The sequence below is a fragment of the Mustela putorius genome, unplaced genomic scaffold (assembly GCF_011764305.1).
Source record: "Mustela putorius furo isolate JIRA1106 unplaced genomic scaffold, ASM1176430v1.1 tig00000179_pilon_pilon_pilon, whole genome shotgun sequence".
In the NCBI taxonomy this organism is placed as follows: Eukaryota; Metazoa; Chordata; class Mammalia; order Carnivora; family Mustelidae; genus Mustela; species Mustela putorius.
This window is the reverse complement of record NW_025421305.1, coordinates 15327035-15344406: the sequence shown is the minus strand read 5'-3', so window position 1 is coordinate 15344406 and position 17372 is coordinate 15327035. Positions and strand designations below refer to the sequence as shown.

Below are 17372 nucleotides of genomic sequence, written 5' to 3'. Positions count from 1 at the left end.
GAGAGAGAGGAGGAAGTAGGCTCCCTGTGAAACAGAGAGCCCGATGCGGGGCTCAATCCCAGAACCCCGGGATCATGACCTGAGCCGAAGGCAGAGACTTTAACCCACTGAGCCACCCAGGCGCCCCTTCCTCCTGCCTCTTTACCCCTCCTGCTGCATAACCAGGAAGAGAAGAATGAATGGAATACCCTCCCTGTATTCAAAAATGAGGAAAGGACATTTTAGTTTTTCAAAGGCCTTACATCATTCCTATTTCACCCAGCTTGTCGGTAAGAGGCACAAAGTGTAAGTGTTGGACCTGATGGATTTTCATGCATGTGCATGTCCGTGTGTCTCCCACTCAGGTTGGGATACAAGACCCCCCAGCAGGCCAGGAAGCTCGCCGGTGCTCCCTCCGACCAATTGCCATACTCTGCCCCCACAGGTAAGCAACGTTCAGGCTTCCCTCACCACACTCTGAGTTTTGCCTCAAGGGCTGCCTTTTTTAAAGACAGCTGAAGAGAAAAGTTTCAGGTCAAACCTGGAATAAAATTTAGCTTTGCTCAAACTTAGGAAAATATGTAAAGGTGAAGCCCTAGTAACATTTCAGTGGATGGCTCACAGATGAGCATCCACTGGCCCTTTGTCTCTGATGAGCAACACAACCTCGTCCATCAAGGGTACTCTTGGTTCAATTTTCTGCCATTTATGCTACTTCTGAGTAGGTTATTTTAAAAAATCCATATTGTTCTGTTTCTTCACATTTTAGTTTCTTCCAAAATTCACGATCTTGCCCAAGTCAATGGTATCTACTTACAATAAGCTATGCTTACTTGTGTCTAATTAACAAAGGTACCCAGGCTTCCATTTAAGGGTTTCAAAGTGCTCTCCTCTGATACTTTAGCAGAATATTTGAAGGAGGACGTCCTACACGCTACTGTGAATACAGAGACATCCATCACATGATAGATATGGGCAGGAAGTGGGGATTTGAAAAAAATTTTTTAAAAAGATTTTATTTATTTATTTGTCAGACAGAAACAGAGAGCACAAGCTGTCAGGGGTGGGGGCACAGAGGCAGAAGGAGAATCAGAGTCCCCACTGAGCAGGGAGACTGATGTGGGACTTGATCCTGGGACCCTGGGTCATGACCTAAGGTGAGGACAGACACTTCATCAATTGAACCACTCCGGCACTCCGGGGATCTGAAATCTTTAACAGACAAGAGCGGGTAGGAAAACCACAATGAAAAGGTATGGGAAGAGGAAAAAGCGGCTCAGTGAGCAGCACAGAGGCAGGATGGTCATAGCACTCAGGAAGAGCAGAAGCACTCTGGGGCTACTGAGAGAAAACGGTGTACGGATGGGTCATAAGTGGGGGCTGTGAACCACAGAACTCAGGAGAAGAAAGGAGATGGGTGTCACCGGTCTGGGTATCACCGGGAAAGGGGAAGGGGGACAGTCAGCCTGCAGGTCATACAGAGGACAGGCATGAAGTCTAATTACATATTACAAACCCTCAGGGGCGTCGGGGCAAACTGACATCTGAAGCAGCTGGTCCTATCCGGACAGCTCCTCCATAAAGGGCATGTTACCCTTCAAAATTGCAAGATAGACTCATTACCGCTGGCATTTCCACCACCACTGTGTTTGAGTGCAGCGTGGATAGGACACAGACAGCAGGGAAATGAGGTAGACTCTCCCTTCGGTCTGTGTGAGAAGCATGTGAGGAGCGGCCACTGTGTCCTGGCCTGAAACTCCTGCAGCCAGAGGCCCATCATCTGGATGTGATCAGTGATCTTGGAGGTGAGCCCGTGCAGTGCTTATACCATGGCAGTCCTGACTCGTGAACTTCTGCAGACACTAAGACACCTCGCAGTTAGAGACCAGGACTCACCCCGAGCCCCACACTCTCTCTGAAATGGCACTTCATGGTCTCATTTAGCACTGGACAGAAGCAACAGCTCTGAACTCTTTGGGCTGTTTGCAGGATTAAATCAGAGAGCATGTGTAGAACATAGTAGAAGGTCTGGTATATGGGAAGGGTTCGATGAAACCATTAATATTGTTAAAAATTTGAGACTTTCTGCCACCGAAATCCATTTTCTTTGCCGAAGACACAGGTACAATGCACGATCAAGTCCCATCTCATAATTTTGAGAGAATTTTACTCATTTATGTGTTTACTTAAGACTGCTATTCATTATACCAGAATACTTTAGAATATTTTTGGTAGTGATAAGCCAGCCTTACTATTAAAATTCTTAGAAAGGTAATTTTGTGATGACATTATGGAAAGGACATAGTCATGGGATGGCAGAATAAAAATAATTCGAATGTTATATAATCTTAAATGCAATGTTAATGGAAAACTAGTCTTAATCGTGCACATGACCAGACATATTCAAGGAGGTCATGAACACAGACCCCATTAGTAGTTGGTTGTATTTCCACACAAAGCCTCTATCCACAGGTGAGAGAAGGGGAGACACGACTCTTGATGATTACCTTCATCCCTCCCTCCCCATCTTCACACCTTGGCGGCACACCTAAAATCCATGGGAGTGATAATTCACACTTGATTCACACTGATAAAGAACTGCTTTTCTTTTAAATCATGATTTTTAGGCAGAATGTCTTAGGTTGGCTATTTTACCCAATGAAAAATAAAATATTCAACTTCTAAACTATGTGACACTAAAATCCTATTTCAAACCATGTTGAATTTACATCTAAGATACATCTAGACTCCTGATTATGACCATTTCTACCTTCAGTAATGAATGTCTACACTTATAACACACAAGTTTTATATTTTCTTTATCACTGATGGGAAATGCCAGTCTATGGGAGAAAATAAGGCATGTTTTTCAAAGTGACCACACTGCTACAATGTCTGGTTATGGGCAATCCTTCTGCCGAGTCCCCTTTGCTGTCTTTCACTTCTATGCACTTGAGAGCCCAGGTAAACATTTAGTGGCTATTGGTCAGCTGAGAAAATCCTACCTCTATTAAATAATTTGTAGTTTCCCTCCTGGAGACAATAAAAATTTTGCAGAGATGTAATAAAAGATTCAGCAGACACAATGATAGAAATGTGCATTTTGAACATATTTAAAAATCCCTAAGGCAACTTAATCAAAACTGGCAGAAGAGGAATGCCTGACACTTAAAGACGTCTCTCCAGTGGGGATACGGAGGGAAGAGTAAGAATAGTGACCTCCATTAGTAAGTGGGCCTGGTGACCCGTGGAGGCATTTCTATGCGATGTTCCAAAAGCATGTTTGTGCATACTATACGTGATTCTCTGTCTGTCCCGCTCAGACTCAAAGCCCCTCAGCTGGGACAAATCCTACTTGCATGAAACAGCTTGAGTTCTAATTTAAGTTAAAAAGAAAGTTCTTATTAGTAGAGTCTGGTCCTAAGAAGCAAGCAAGAAATGATGCTATTTTGTCCCCAGTGATTTCAATAAACAAGAAAGGAATTGTGTTATCCCAAACTGGGGGAAGATGGGTAAGGATGTCACTTCCTCTACTATTATTAGTGAATTACCTCCTCTTTAGGGAGCGCTAGTTAAAAGGCAGCTCTCCGGCTGGCTGCTCCCTGAAAGGTGAAGGAAGAGGGGCGTGGGAAATTCATTTTCAAACACATTTTGTCTCTGCCACTTAGGAGAAAGAGGAGAGGCAGTAACCAAAGGTTGAAATACCACATGGCTCTGGTCCCATGCAATGCACATCCTAAAAGAGAAATCCAAGAATGCCTTATGTTTTCACAAGGAAACTGTTCAAAGACATTAGAACACTGAAAAAAAGGCACAATCAGTTCATTTAGAATAGTTTTAAATGGCTGAAAAGTGGCTTTGTTTAAGAGAAAGCATTCTTCCTCAGCCCATAAAGTTACATCTGCATGGTTTAGTTGGAGCCCATAAAGCAAACAGCCTCATGCGGTACAGTTAACGTTATACTAAATTATAAAGCACGTGCCCTTAAATGTGAGCCTTTGCACACCAGACAACTGCTGTGAGCCCTACCCCAATCATACTAAATAAGAGGACAGCATATACTTTCTTAGTAAGATGTGAATAATAATCACTAACAAGAGATCCAAGAAAAGCTCAAAGAAAGCCTGCAAAATCTTATTAAACTTAACTGACTTAAGAGCAAGGAATGCTGGAACGAAGTCTAAAATCCTCAAGCCAAAATACTCACCAGACACAAATGCTGCTCGAGTAGAATGTGTTTTGGGAGAAGAAGGTGAGGTAAGAAAGTAAAGTCAGAAAAAAAATCAGTAGTGTGGAGCTCAATGTTGGGTTTAATTCTGTGTGTGTATGTGTGGGGGGCATTTTAATAATTGGATAATACATTTAAATGCATGCCTCCTAGGGATTGCTTTACAATGAAATAATTTTATTTTCTGGTAGTCAAAAAGGTGGCCAAAGGCTGACAATTAAAAACTCCTAGGCTAATCCCTAAAAAATGAAGACCCAGAATATTTAGTGTTGGCTGGGGCCCCAAAGTAACCTAAGTCTTAATTATGTGTAAATGGAAACAAAGACTCAGTCTACCATTAATCAGATTTCCATTTAAACTGATGAATGGCAGGAAGAAAATCTGTTACAGTCATCTCACTCACTGAGATCTGTTACCCTGTTCCTGTTCAGGGTTACGGACTTGTCCCTGAACTACCGCCCTTCCTTCCTCTAGCAAACACACTCCCTCCCTGACTCCAATGCCAGGTCAAGGAGTTGGGGGAAACCGTGCAGGATCCCTGAGCCAGGGCCAGGAGGCATAATGAAAGCAGTGTCTCAGGAAGGGGAGGTGGGCAGGCCCAGGTGACCACAGACACAGAAATAGGGTCTGAAGGAATGAATGTTCTTCTTACTAGATACCCAGAGCAGTGCTTAGAAGCAGTAAACTGCTCACATTCCAGTAGAAAGCAACATGCTTGAATCTCAAACTACTAGGTAACGATTCAAACCACTTAATTTGCAAATCCATGTAGAACATGGTATCACATCTCATCCTATAGCTTCTCCTTTGAGTTTGTTTTCTAAATTCATAAAATACATATGAACAAAGATTTTGGGAATTTATGGTTCATCCACCAGTTTTATAAAGTCACTCTTGCGGGACCTGCAAATATCCTGGAGGGGGCTGGGGCTGAGCAAACAGAAAGGTTATTCCTGGCCAACTTCTGGAGTAAAGATTCCAGGTCCCACCTGACTTTCTCAAAGGGGCTCCAGAGCCGGGTAAGATGGCAGCTTGGGAGCTGTGTGAGGGCCTCGTCTCTACATGTCTTCCTTTTCCTCCTTATAAATGAGTCTGTGATTTTTTTTTTAAGATTTTATTTATTCATTTGAGAGAGAGAGAAAGGGAGAGAGAGAATCTCAAGCCAGCTCCGCATTGATCTGAGATTCCAGAACGAGGCCACATGCCACCGCCCTCCATGCCCCCACTCCATACTCCCACTCCCATCCCCTTTGGGCCTCCAGCTCCTGCCACCCCCCACACCCCCAGTGCAGGGCTGGATCTTGGGACCCTGAGATCATGACCTGAGCTGAAACTAAAAGCTGGACACTCAACCAACTGAGCCACCCAGGCATCCTCAATTTTTTTTTTTTAAAGTCAGAAGTTAGTGCATTTGCAGGGAGATTTAAAGAACAGAAGGAGATATATCCCCCAAATAGACTCAAAGAACAGTAATAAAAGAGTGTTTTTAGGGAAACAGAACCTGTGGAGACTTTCACAACATTTGGGCAAATATCCTACCTCATTAGACTGCTGGTTCCTGATTTTCATTATCAAATTATCACATCCTTAAAATAAGCTCTGCACAAGAAGGACTTGATGGATGCTCAATTATTTATTAGCCTGTTGAACAATTTATTGAGTGTTTACTAAATGCCAGGCCCCATGCTGGGTCCTGGAGACACACAGTAGTACCAAAACCTGGTTCTAAGGGCCCAGGGAAAGGTCATGAATCAAAGGTATAGCTACAGCTATAGCTGCTGTGTGGGAGTCCTTACTAAGTTCTTCATGATGCTTACATAACACGGGGCACATGCAGCTCGGGGAGCAGGCTCCTTGGACCATCTCAGCATGTTGTGCTTCAAGGATCCCATGTTACATACCCAGCACAACATGCTGTCACCCCTCCTCTGGGTTCTTTTCCAGAATGAGGCCACATGCCACCACCCTCCATGCCCCCACTCCATACTCCCACTCCCATCCCCTTTAGGCCTCCAGCTCCTGCTGCCCCCCACGCCCTCACTCCCACCCTCTCCAGACCTCCTGCTCCTGCTGCCCCCTCCAGACCTGCTCCTGTTGCCCCCAGTCCCCCCTCCAGACCTCCTGCTCCTGCTGTCTCCCCATGCCCATCCCTTCCAGGGCTCCTGCTCCTGTGGGCCAGGTTTAGGAAAGGCCCTGAATCCCTCTCTGGGACTCACATGACTCTCTAGATTGTGTCTGTGCTCAGACAGCAGCTGTGTTTGCTCCATGTCTACCCTCCGAGGCCATGATGGCCCCTGATGCCAGTGACCAGTCTAACTTCATGAGCTTTCCTTAAAAAGTTTAAATTCTGTGAATTTTTCATTACATAAGATGTTCCAAGAATTACTGTTTTGTGATCATTCACTCAACAAATATTCACTGAGGGACGCCTGGGTGGCTCAGTTGGTTGGACGGCTGCCTTGGGCTCAGGTCATGATCCCGGAGTCCTGGGATCAAGTCCTACATCGGGCTCCCAGCTCCATGGGGAGTCTGCTTCTCCCTCTGACCTTCTCCTCGCTCATGCTCTGTCTCTCAAATAAATAAATAAAATCTTTAAAAACAAACAAACAAACAAAAAAACAAAACCCCACAAATATTCACTGAGGTCCAGCTATGCTGCAGGCACAGTTTATATCCAAAATACCAACCAACTGGCTAGATACCTTGTTTGTGCTTTAAAAAAAAAGAGAGAGAGAGAGATGTATTTTTATGGAGTTAATTTGTTGAGAAGAACATAAAATAGCATAGCAATCAAAATTCTCTTAAAAAACATTAAGTTATATAAATTCTTTTAAGTGACAGCTAGCCATCCACTTACATTTGGAAATTGGGTGCTCTCTTTGGAAATAGGGTATAAATGATTGGCTCTTCTTGAAGAGATGTACCTGATCCTTTCACTTGGGTTTACTGTTGGTCAAATTTCTTAAGTTTCTTTAAACTACTTTTTAGCCAAAAGAAAAAGAGAAAAATTAAACCATTTATTTTTTTTCCCCTTCAGTCTCTAAAACAACTCTCACTGACATGGAAAGGAGGTGAAGAAAGAACATGTTTGCCTCATTCCAAAAAATTAATCAGTTTTATGAAAGAAAGAGGGCATTGTTTGCTGACATGTACTATGAAAGCAGAAGACGACCAAGGTCCAAATTCTGAAATAAGCATTTCACAGCCCCCTCTGAAATCCGTTCCTTTATCCACATTATTCTCTCAGAGAAGTCTTACCATAAAACAGGCCTTCACCCCATCCGCCTGCCAGACGGACTGACTTGGGCAAGCAAGCTTGGAACATTTTAGATTTTACAAATATTATCCTATTTTAAAAGTTAATTTTGACTACTTTAAGAATTTAAAAATAAACCTCAGTTTCAATGAACTCAAGATTCAATCTTACCAGATTTCTAAAATTAACCCCATAATCAGATGACATATTAACATTAGCACAGTGGCTCTGGGTCCCCTGGGCAGGGAGGCCCACTTATTCTCTATAATCCTCTCCTCATCCAGACAGCGAGTCAGGGACCGTCTGCTACACTTGTTCTTCTGGGGGCTAGGGTCAGTCAGTGGGGACAAGAGTGAAAAGCAATACATCATGCATTTATTTCAGCCAGGAGTCAACCATAGCTTGATTTCTGAAACAAGACTAATGGAGTGAAGAGCAGCAGCTAGGAGAAAGAGAAGAAACAGGAACACACCAGAAGAGAATGGTGACTCCCATCTTTGCAGAGACAGAAGGGAAGGCCAGGAGAAACGAATGCCTGCCCGAGACATGAAGACAGCAAGTGGCCTGGCCAGGACTCATGTGGGCGTGTGTGTGCGAAGCCGCGTGCACACCCCTCACCTGGCACGGGGAGCAGGGGAGAAAGAGCTGGAAGAGTGAAAGGCGAGTCATAAAGTAGTGGCCGTGGTGCCTCCCAGGATGGCTGTGTCTCCCAGAAAAGCTCTGTCTGACACTGTATTGTAGACCTGCCATCGACAAATGAAATATGCAGATAGCTTTGCTTTCAGGTTCATCTAAATAACATGGCAACGGCTTTTGTGGGTGTAACTGGGGCCGCTAGAGGGTACCAATTCCACTACAATGTTTTATAGTTGGGAGGTTTTAGTCCTTTAGATTTTTGAAGAAAAGGGATTTTATCTTTGGACATTACCCTATGATACAGTAAGCAAAACATAAGCAGTCAAACCCCAATTAACCAGAATCATGTGGACAAAAAAAAGGGTATCATTCACTGTCAAATATGGCCGTCACTCTACCTCGCTGGAGCTCCATTTGTTACCACAGAGGTCAGAAGGAACCTCAGTTGCTCCAAGAGAAAAGAGCCTTGCCCACGGAAACACCCTAGCAGAACGCACATGTCCAGTATGGAAGCCCCTGGCACAGGTGAATGGCGCCCAGGAGACTTAGAACTGAATTCTGAGGTTCACTGGGCCCTGTGAGCAGCGCGCATCTAAAGCATGCAGTGGGACCACCCCATCCTCCAACACGCCTGCCCAGCAGTCCCACCATCTGTAAGTAAAGGCTCATGATTATGTTGCTCTTAGTAAGAGAGGAAAACAGGAGGGAAGAATTTATGCGTCTATGATCTGGTTCTCCTGAATTAATATATGGAAGAGCGCCGCAGTTTCACTTCTGGACCTCGGGCACCTACCTAGAGTCCACACAGGCCCAGACTCAGCTCTCACCACGTCCACACCACCCCCGCCCCTCTGAAGGTGAGGACCCCGCGGTCTGTACCTCTGCTTTCAGCACCTGACACCAGGTACGTAAGTACTCATTGACTACTTGCTGAGCAAGTGAAGCACTAACCTGCAATTTTTCCACTCATCACACAGCATCTTAGAAAAGCCATCTGGTTTGAGTCTAGTGATTAGGGCAAATCACAGACACTGGGATCAGCATCAATGCCAGGTTCATGCCACAATGCTAGTGAAGTGTTCACTGGGATTTATCTTTCAAATGTCCCAGCTAAAGAGAAATAACTCAATCGCCAGGGCTCAGGAAAGGGGAAAAGGGTGGATCATTGCAGAGCACGAGCATCACAGGAAGGCAGTTTGAGAAATAATGCTCAGAGCTGTCATTTGGCCTAGGGTGTTATGATATACTGTACACCAAGAAACCAGATTTCAGGAAGTAGATTCTCTCCTAACATAAAACAAGAATTATCCCTTCCTACTTTTTTTTAAGAAGAGCTGAAAGCAAGTAGTGTCCTAGGGGAGAGCAAACAGAACACCTCTGAGCAAGTGAGCCAGACGCTGGAAGAATCCAGAAGGACAATAGGAGAAGGTGACACACGCTACAAATGGCATAGGGCACAATGTTTGGGGTGGGGACAAGGTTGTGCCCTGTTGTCAGCTCCTTTCATGGGCTCCTCCATGCCAAGCCTACTCAGCAGCACAGCTCTTGAGCCTCTGGCAGTGGGGTACACTCAGAGTGACCATCTGCCTGCAAAACTGCCTTCAGGGAAGTAGAAGTGTGCTTGCTGGGCACCCAGAACTCACATCATCCCTGCCATGATCACGAGTTTGGGACTTGCCAAGCATCATTCATGGCATCCTCTGCCTCAATTGGAAACAGCTCAGAGCTTGCACTGGGAATCTGCTATTTCATTCATAGGTCTCATCCTGTTCATAATTACATTTGCGATGCCCGGCACGCACTCAGAAAATACTGTTGATTGTATAAATAAGTAAATGTTGAAACTAATATAATCCTGTATGTCAATTATAGCTTATAAAGACATGTCCTAAGTGAAGTATGTGATAGACAAAACTGTGAAGAGACACTCCTGTACAGACGTCTGTAGAAGATTCCATCTGTTACACAGAGTTGATCAAAAGGCTCAAATTCTTGAGAAACATTCTGGATAGGAAACATTTCTCAAGGAATATTCCACTTTTTCCTCCAACTTTTCTTGATAGACAAATATGACATTTTTATCTGTTTTTAATGCTATTCTATTTATTTTTTATTAAAGATTTTATTAATCTATTATTTGAGAGAGGGAGAACAGGCGAGCAGAGGGGGAGAGAGAGAGAGCATCTTAAACACTCCACCCAGCATGGAGCCTGACATGGGGCTTGATTTCATGACCTCTCACAAGCTCATGACCTGAGCTGAAACCAAGAGTCACCCACTGAACTGACTGAGCCAACCCCATGCCATCCTATTTAAAGCTGTATGAACACAGGACTCTCATCCCTTTAAGAATACATACAGAGACGCTATGGTAAAGTCCTGCCTGTGTATTAAAACAATGTGTTACCTGCCTATAGGTTTAATATTTTCTGAAGTTTTTAAAAAGTGGGATCAGCCTCAAAATATAGAGGTATCTGTCTCCCCTCACATCCTGCAACCATATAGCTGATGATTCTAAAGTGTCAATATCAGTGGCCAGATAATTTTAAAGTCAAACACTTCCACAGTTTAATTCAAAGTAGAAGGAGCCTAGAACTGGTCAGGTAGCACAACGCTATCAGGACAAGCCTTCAGAGAAATAGCTTTGGCCCATCCTTTACGTAGTTCTGTGACTAAAACACTCTCGCCCCTGACTTGGAAAATGTATTTAGAAACTGCAAGAACACACTGCAGAGGACAGTCCTCCGAGACCCACTGTCATTCCCCATCTCCCTCTGTGTTTTTTTTAAAACGGTAAAACCAGATAATGTCAACAGCAACCCAAACCTGATAAAGGTGAAAAGGATCCATTCCTCAACAACCCCTTTCTGGATCTGATCCTTTTTTTATGGAGCTATAATTGACATACAGGGTAATATTAGTTTCAACATGATTTGATGTTTGTATACGTTATGAAATTAGCACCACAATAAATCTGTCACCACTCATAGTTACAAAAGCTTTTTCTTGCCATGAGAGCTTTTAAGATCTCCTTTATTAACCACTTCCAAGCACATAGCCCTGTGTTCTTAGCTACAGTCCGCACACCATATGTACGTGACTTTCCCAGGACATACTTCCCAACTGGAGGTCTGACTGACTCTGTAGGTGACAGTGAGCCTGTCCCAGGTACACAGTGCATTGTGACTCAGCAACAGAGAGGCAAACTATGTGGCAGTGAGTCGTGTTTTCAACACTATGCTAAGTGGAAACCGTGGGACACTGACGTGTACACACTGTATGACCGCATTTGCATGAGCTTTCCAGGCAAAACCAGCACGCGGTAGCAGAGCTCAAAGTGGTGATCGTGTGGGAAGACAGCAGGAATGAGGAGGAGGTGGCTGGAGGAGACGTTCTCTGTCACCCCAGAAAAAAATGCTCCAAGTGGGCGGAGGTGTGGACCACAAGGCTCAATGCCGATGGAGTTGTGCGTGTCAGACTGGCGCATCTCCCTGGGTGTGAACTCTCCCCTCACTGGCAAAGGAGAGTGCTTTCCCAGCTCACTGAAAGCTCATAACCCACAAATATGAACTAATACTTGGTCTTACAAAGCACTCAGTGTTTCAGAAAATACCAGCATCGCTCACCTACAGTTCGTGTGGAAGACACAGAGCAGAAAGCACGCATTGGGCTAGAGCGGGTGCCAGACACGACACAGGTGTGCCCAGTACATTTCCGTCTACCAGGCCCCAAAACAGTTCATAAAATGTAGTTTTCAGAGACCTACGCTGCAGATCAACAGGGTCCCCCCTTGAGAGATGGTCTGATCTCAACATGGTCAACCAAAGCACATGAACAGAGCTGGTGGACACGCTGCTTGGAAGCATGCAGAAGCGCCTGCTTCATTGTCATAAAGGTTGCTGACCACCAAGACTCCTGTTCAGGCAGCCTTGTCACAGATGTAACCCCCACGAGTAGTAGCAACAGCTGCTGACAGTAAAAGCTTCATGGAACGTTGTAAGTCAAGGCCACCAGGACAGCGAACTGACAGACAGGCAGGCAGCACACGAGGGTCGATCAACGGATGAGACAGGGACATATTATTTCACATGCATTCTGGTTTCCTCCCACTGACACCTGTGGGCTCCTCCCTTTGGGGAAATTGACACAAGCAGGAGCATTTGTGCAGACTTGGTGGGGCACAAAGGTGAGCAGAACCTGTGTACACTTACCTGAAGCCGGCCACGTGCGGCTGCCCGGGCTGGTGTGGGAAACGGCCAGGCCATGCGTGGTGCAGGCAGAAGGGCGGAGAGGGCTGCAGGCAGCACGCAGCCTGGTAGATGGGCGTACGGCTGGGGCACAGAGGCGCAGAATACTCGGAGTGTGGCTGCAAGCAGCATGAGGCCAGAGCAGAAGGCGGGGCGGGGCCAGCCTCGGGCCGGCCCTCTGGGTGACTGCTCTGGCTGGCCAGGGGCCGATGGAATGGGCATGGGTGGCAGCATGGGGACAGCATGGCGGGCGCTCTTTGGTGGCTGTCCATGGGCAGAAAGGAGGACTTCACGGTGCCATTGACCTGCAGGCATCCATTCGGACTCACTTTAGTCCTCAGGGCCTCTCTGGCTGCAAGCTGCTGGGTGGCGAGGTCCCTGTCACAGGGTGGGACGGCGCCGAGGGTGGGAGCACTGGTTGTCACACTGCCATTGCCCAGACCCACAAAATCACTGTTTCCATCGCTCACCGCCATGTTCTGACTTCTTGGCCCTAAGAGAGAAAATGATATAAAATCAGCCAGTGACAGGCATACAGGCAAAGATGCAGACAAGACAGGAAAGATACTGGAAGGAGTCAAGAGCGCAGGGAAAGCAGCAGCCTCTGCAAGGGGCCCAGCGGCCCCGTGCACCTGAAGAGCCACCGTCCCGCCCACGCCTCCCCACCTCTGCTTTTGGCCCTTCTCTCCCTGTCCTTGTCCTCAGTGTGAAGGACGGGGTAAGACTTATCGCATTTTAGGGGAGGACAGGGAAAGACAGAGCACCAACATCACCCTTCGACTCTTCACCCAGGCGTGAGCCGTTAGGACACAGGAGTAATGGAAAAATGAAGGGCCACCACGAGGACAGTGAGTTGTGTAGTTTAAAATAATTTGGATATTTTTTCCCCTAAAGATCTTTATTTATTTATTTGACAGAGAGAGACACAGCGAGAGAGGGAACACAAGCAGGGGGAGTTTGGAGAGGGAGAAGCACAGCTCCATCCTAGGACCTGAACTGAAGGCAGATGCTTAACTAATTGATCCACCCAGGCACCCCTATTTTGAATAATCTTTTTAAAAAGATTTTATTTATTTATTTCACAGGCAGAGATCACAAGCAGGCAGAGAGGCAGGCAGAGAGAGAGGGGGAAGCAGGCTCCCTGCTGAGCAGAGAGTCTGATGCAGGGCTTGATCCCAGGACCCTGGGATCATGACCTGAGCCGAAGGCAGAGGCTTTAACCCACTGAGCCACCCAGGTGCCCCTAATTTGAATAATCTTAAGAATGTCTTAAGACATTAGAAAAATCTCAAGAAAATATGATCTTTCCCCTAAGTCTCTCAGGTCCTAGAATAAGAAGAAACAAAAGAAAATAAAAAGCAATCAGCTAAGCCAAGATATCAGACACCAGAGTTTTCTCTCAACTGATGACTAGAATGCTTAAAAAATGAATAAGCATGCCATGTAAGCTGCCAAGAACGTATTACTTTGTCCTCTATGTTATGTAGCATTGTTTGCACATGAGAAAAATAATAGTACGAGTGGGATTTGCTGGAAATGAGGTTTTTGTTCTTAACTTTTTTTTCCCTCTTACTAGAAGGTCCAGGGCTTCAATGGAAAGGAAAATTAATAGTCAAATTACCAGTAGCAGGTTTCTGTCCATCAACAAACAAAAGCAAAAACACACAACCTCCTCCCTCCCCTCTCACCCACCTCCCCTCTGACCCCGTGCACAAGATGGAATCTGCAGTAAGAACAATGGGTGCCCCCACTGCCTGCGGTCTATTTATCCCACACGTGAATTCAAGCCAACAAGAGAAACCCTGCGCCCAGTGGCTCTCTAAACCTTTGGGCAAGGCACTCCTTGAAGCAGGTAGAACAGCCTCCAGAATAGTCCCTCCCTGGTCTCTCCCCACCTCCTGCGGACACACAGGCACCAGAAGAAATCACCAGGGCTCAGTCTGAGCATGCGGCCATCGGACCTGGCAAACCTGCCTAACCCCTGCCCCAGGAAGGTCCCAGTGTGCACTGTCATGCACTCCATGCCCCCACAGCAGGGGATTTCCTGAGCAGAGCACGCCACAGCAATGCATGTCCAATCTGATACTGGTGCCCAGAAAATGTTAGCCACAACTCCAGCATCATTACCGTATTTCCCTTCTGGACAGAAAAAGCCTCCTCAAACACACGCACAAATTCAGCATCATAAGAAATGGAAGAATTATATGGATGTCAAAAAATTTCTTTGTAAATTATTTTAAACAAAGACTCTATAAACCTCAGAATATATGTAAAACCATGTTTGCTGACTTCCCTCCTCCCTTGTTAACACTTCTGAAAGTGGTCACAGGTCACAGGTCCCACCCTCCCTTGCAGGGACCAGGGGGAGGGGTCATAGTAAAGGCAGTTTCCCTCTCTGGGCTAAGCATAGGGCTCTGGTAGGTCTGCATGTCACCACACAAGAACACGGCAAGGAAGAGAACTACAGGCCAATATCCCTGATGAACAGAGAGGCAAAAACCCCAAGGAAATATTAGCAAACTGGGTTCAAGAATACATTAAAAGGATTATACATCGTGATCAAACAGGATTCATTCCTGGGATACAAGGATGGTTCCACATTCATACATCATTCATGTGTTAATGTGACACATCACATTAACAGAATGACAGAGAAGAATCATACAGTCATCTCAATAGTTGTAGAAAAAGCTTCTGACAAAGTTCAACATACAAAGTTCAACAAAGTGGGTACAAGATGAACAGACCTCAATGTAGTAAAGAGCATATATGATAAACCCTCAGCTAACATCATCTGTAATGGTGAAAATCTGAAAGCTTCTCCTTTACCATCAGGAACAAAAGAAGGATGTCTACTCTTGACACCTTTATTTAACACAGTATTGGAAGTCCTAGCCAGAGCAATTAGGCAAGAAAAAGAAATAAAAGGTCTCCAAGTCAGAAGAGAAGTGAAACTGTCACTCCTTGCAGACGCTATGATATTATGCATAGAATCCCCTGAAGACTCCACCACAAAACTGTGAGACTAAGTGAATTCAGTGAAGTTGCAGGATATGAAATCAATATACAAAATCATAAAGGCTATGCATTGATGATGGAAGAATTATCATAATTGCCTGATTGAGTTTAAGAATATAAAGAGATAGGGGCGCCTGGGTGGCTCACTGGGTTAAAGCCTCTGCCTTCAGCCCAGGTCATGATCTCAGGGTCCTGAGATCGAGCCCCACATCGGGCTCTCTGCTCAGCTGGGAGCCTGCTTCCCTCGCTCTCTGCGGGCCTCTCTGCCTGCCTCTCTGTGTGCTTGTGATCTCTCTCTGTCAAATAAATAAATAAAATCTTTAAAAAAAAAAAGAATATAAAGAGATAAAGAATAATGCCTCCTAGCTTTAAAGCCAAAATTATGCTTAAAACAGCAGCTGAGGGGGGCCGGGGTGCTGCAGTTTATGAAGCATCTGACTTCGGCTCAGGTCATGATCCCAGGGTCCTGGAATCAAGCCCCATGTCTGGCTTCCTGTTCCATGGGAAGCCTGCTTCTCCCTCTCCCTCTGCCTGCTGCTCTGCCACTTGTGCTCTGTCAAATAAATAAATAAAATCTTTAAAACAAAATATGGGGTGGGCGCCTGGGTGGCTCAGTGGGTTAAGCCGCTGCCTTCGGCTCAGGTCATGATCTCAGAGTCCTGGGATCGAGTCCCGCATCGGGCTCTCTGCTCAGCGGAGAGCCTGCTTCCCTCTCTCTCTCTCTGGCTGCCTCTCCGTCTACTTGTGATTTCTGTCAAATTAATAAATAAAATCTTTAAAAAAAAAAAAAAAAAAAAAAAAACAAATATGGGGCACCTGGGTGGCTCAGTCAGTTAGGTGTCTGCCTTCAGCTCAGGTCATCATCCCAGAGTCCCAAGATCAAGCCCCACATTAAGCTCCCTACATAGCAGTAAGCCTGCTTCTCCTCTGCTCACCCCTTTCCCTGCCTTGTGTCCTCTCTTTCTAATAAATAAATAAAATCTTAAAAAAAAAAAACACCCAAACCCAGCAGCTGAGACATCTGTTGCTTAGAAGAAACGCTGTGGGTGGATCTGAGTCCGAAAGCTGACTTTACTACTTTCCACCTTTGAGAACATGGGTCAAATGATTTACACTCTTACAGTCTCTACTCTTGGCTCTTCTGAGAGTTAAATTTCAAATGCAAATTAGCATAACCATCTAAGAGAGCAACATGGCACTCCAAAATAGGTATTTTAAATATCCTCCTCTTTTGACCACAGTACTACTAGTAATTTAGATTTTGGATATACTTGAACAATGTGTAAAGATAAATGTACAGATATGGATGTTACAGACTGCACCACTCTCTGTACCAGTGAAAACTGGAAATGATCTAAAATATCAGCAATGGCAGACTTAAATTCTGTCATATCTGTACACTGGGTACTCTGCACCAAAAAAAAAAAAAAAAAAAAAAAAGAGAGAGAGAGAGAGAGAAAAGAATGCATTAGATCAGGCTATATTACTTGGAAAGAAGTCCAAAGTACATCTTTATGTGTAAATAAAACCTAGCTACAGAACAGCCTGCAGGGTATGAATCCAGTCCACTGAAAAAGGAGAGAGATACTTATTTACTGTTAGGATATACAGATAGTTTCCAGAAGGACATACAAAATGCTAGCACTGTTTCCTGCTGCAGAGCTGGACTGGGAATTTTTGGAAGGGTAGAGAAGACTTTCACATTTCATTTTCTGTAGTACCTATAACTTTGGCTATAACTGTATCTTCTTTATAGTAATAAAATATTAATAAAACAACATATAAAGTCACTAGCACTGAGACTAGCATTTCATAAAAGGTAATTATCATTAAAATGTAAAAGCAAACAATTTGTCTTTTACCTTACAGGATGACTAAACATCTATTCAGTGGGCGCCCTTTACATTGTTTATCAGTGGGCGTTTTACATTGTTTATCTTCCAAAATGTATCTGCTGTGTTACAGTAACACCCATACAATATACTGAGTAACTGGATGAAGCAGGAAA

The 17372-nt window shown here is 44.9% G+C and overlaps 1 protein-coding gene across 14 annotated transcripts in view; it reads right to left on the bottom strand.

The window, feature by feature from the left end:
* The window catches only part of DISP1 (dispatched RND transporter family member 1), a 174214-nt gene that overhangs the window by 30047 nt on the left and 126795 nt on the right, over positions 1-17372 (bottom strand). For 12 of the 14 annotated variants that reach the window (XM_045076689.1, XM_045076687.1, XM_045076688.1 and 9 more), the window contains one exon: positions 12311-12839. In XM_045076689.1, the coding sequence (XP_044932624.1) occupies positions 12311-12822 (512 nt within the window). In that variant the 5' untranslated portion in view covers positions 12823-12839. Of the gene's footprint in view, positions 1-12310; positions 12840-17372 lie in introns of those variants that run through there. The other 2 variants (XM_045076691.1, XM_004781792.3) reach the window with 1 other exon arrangement.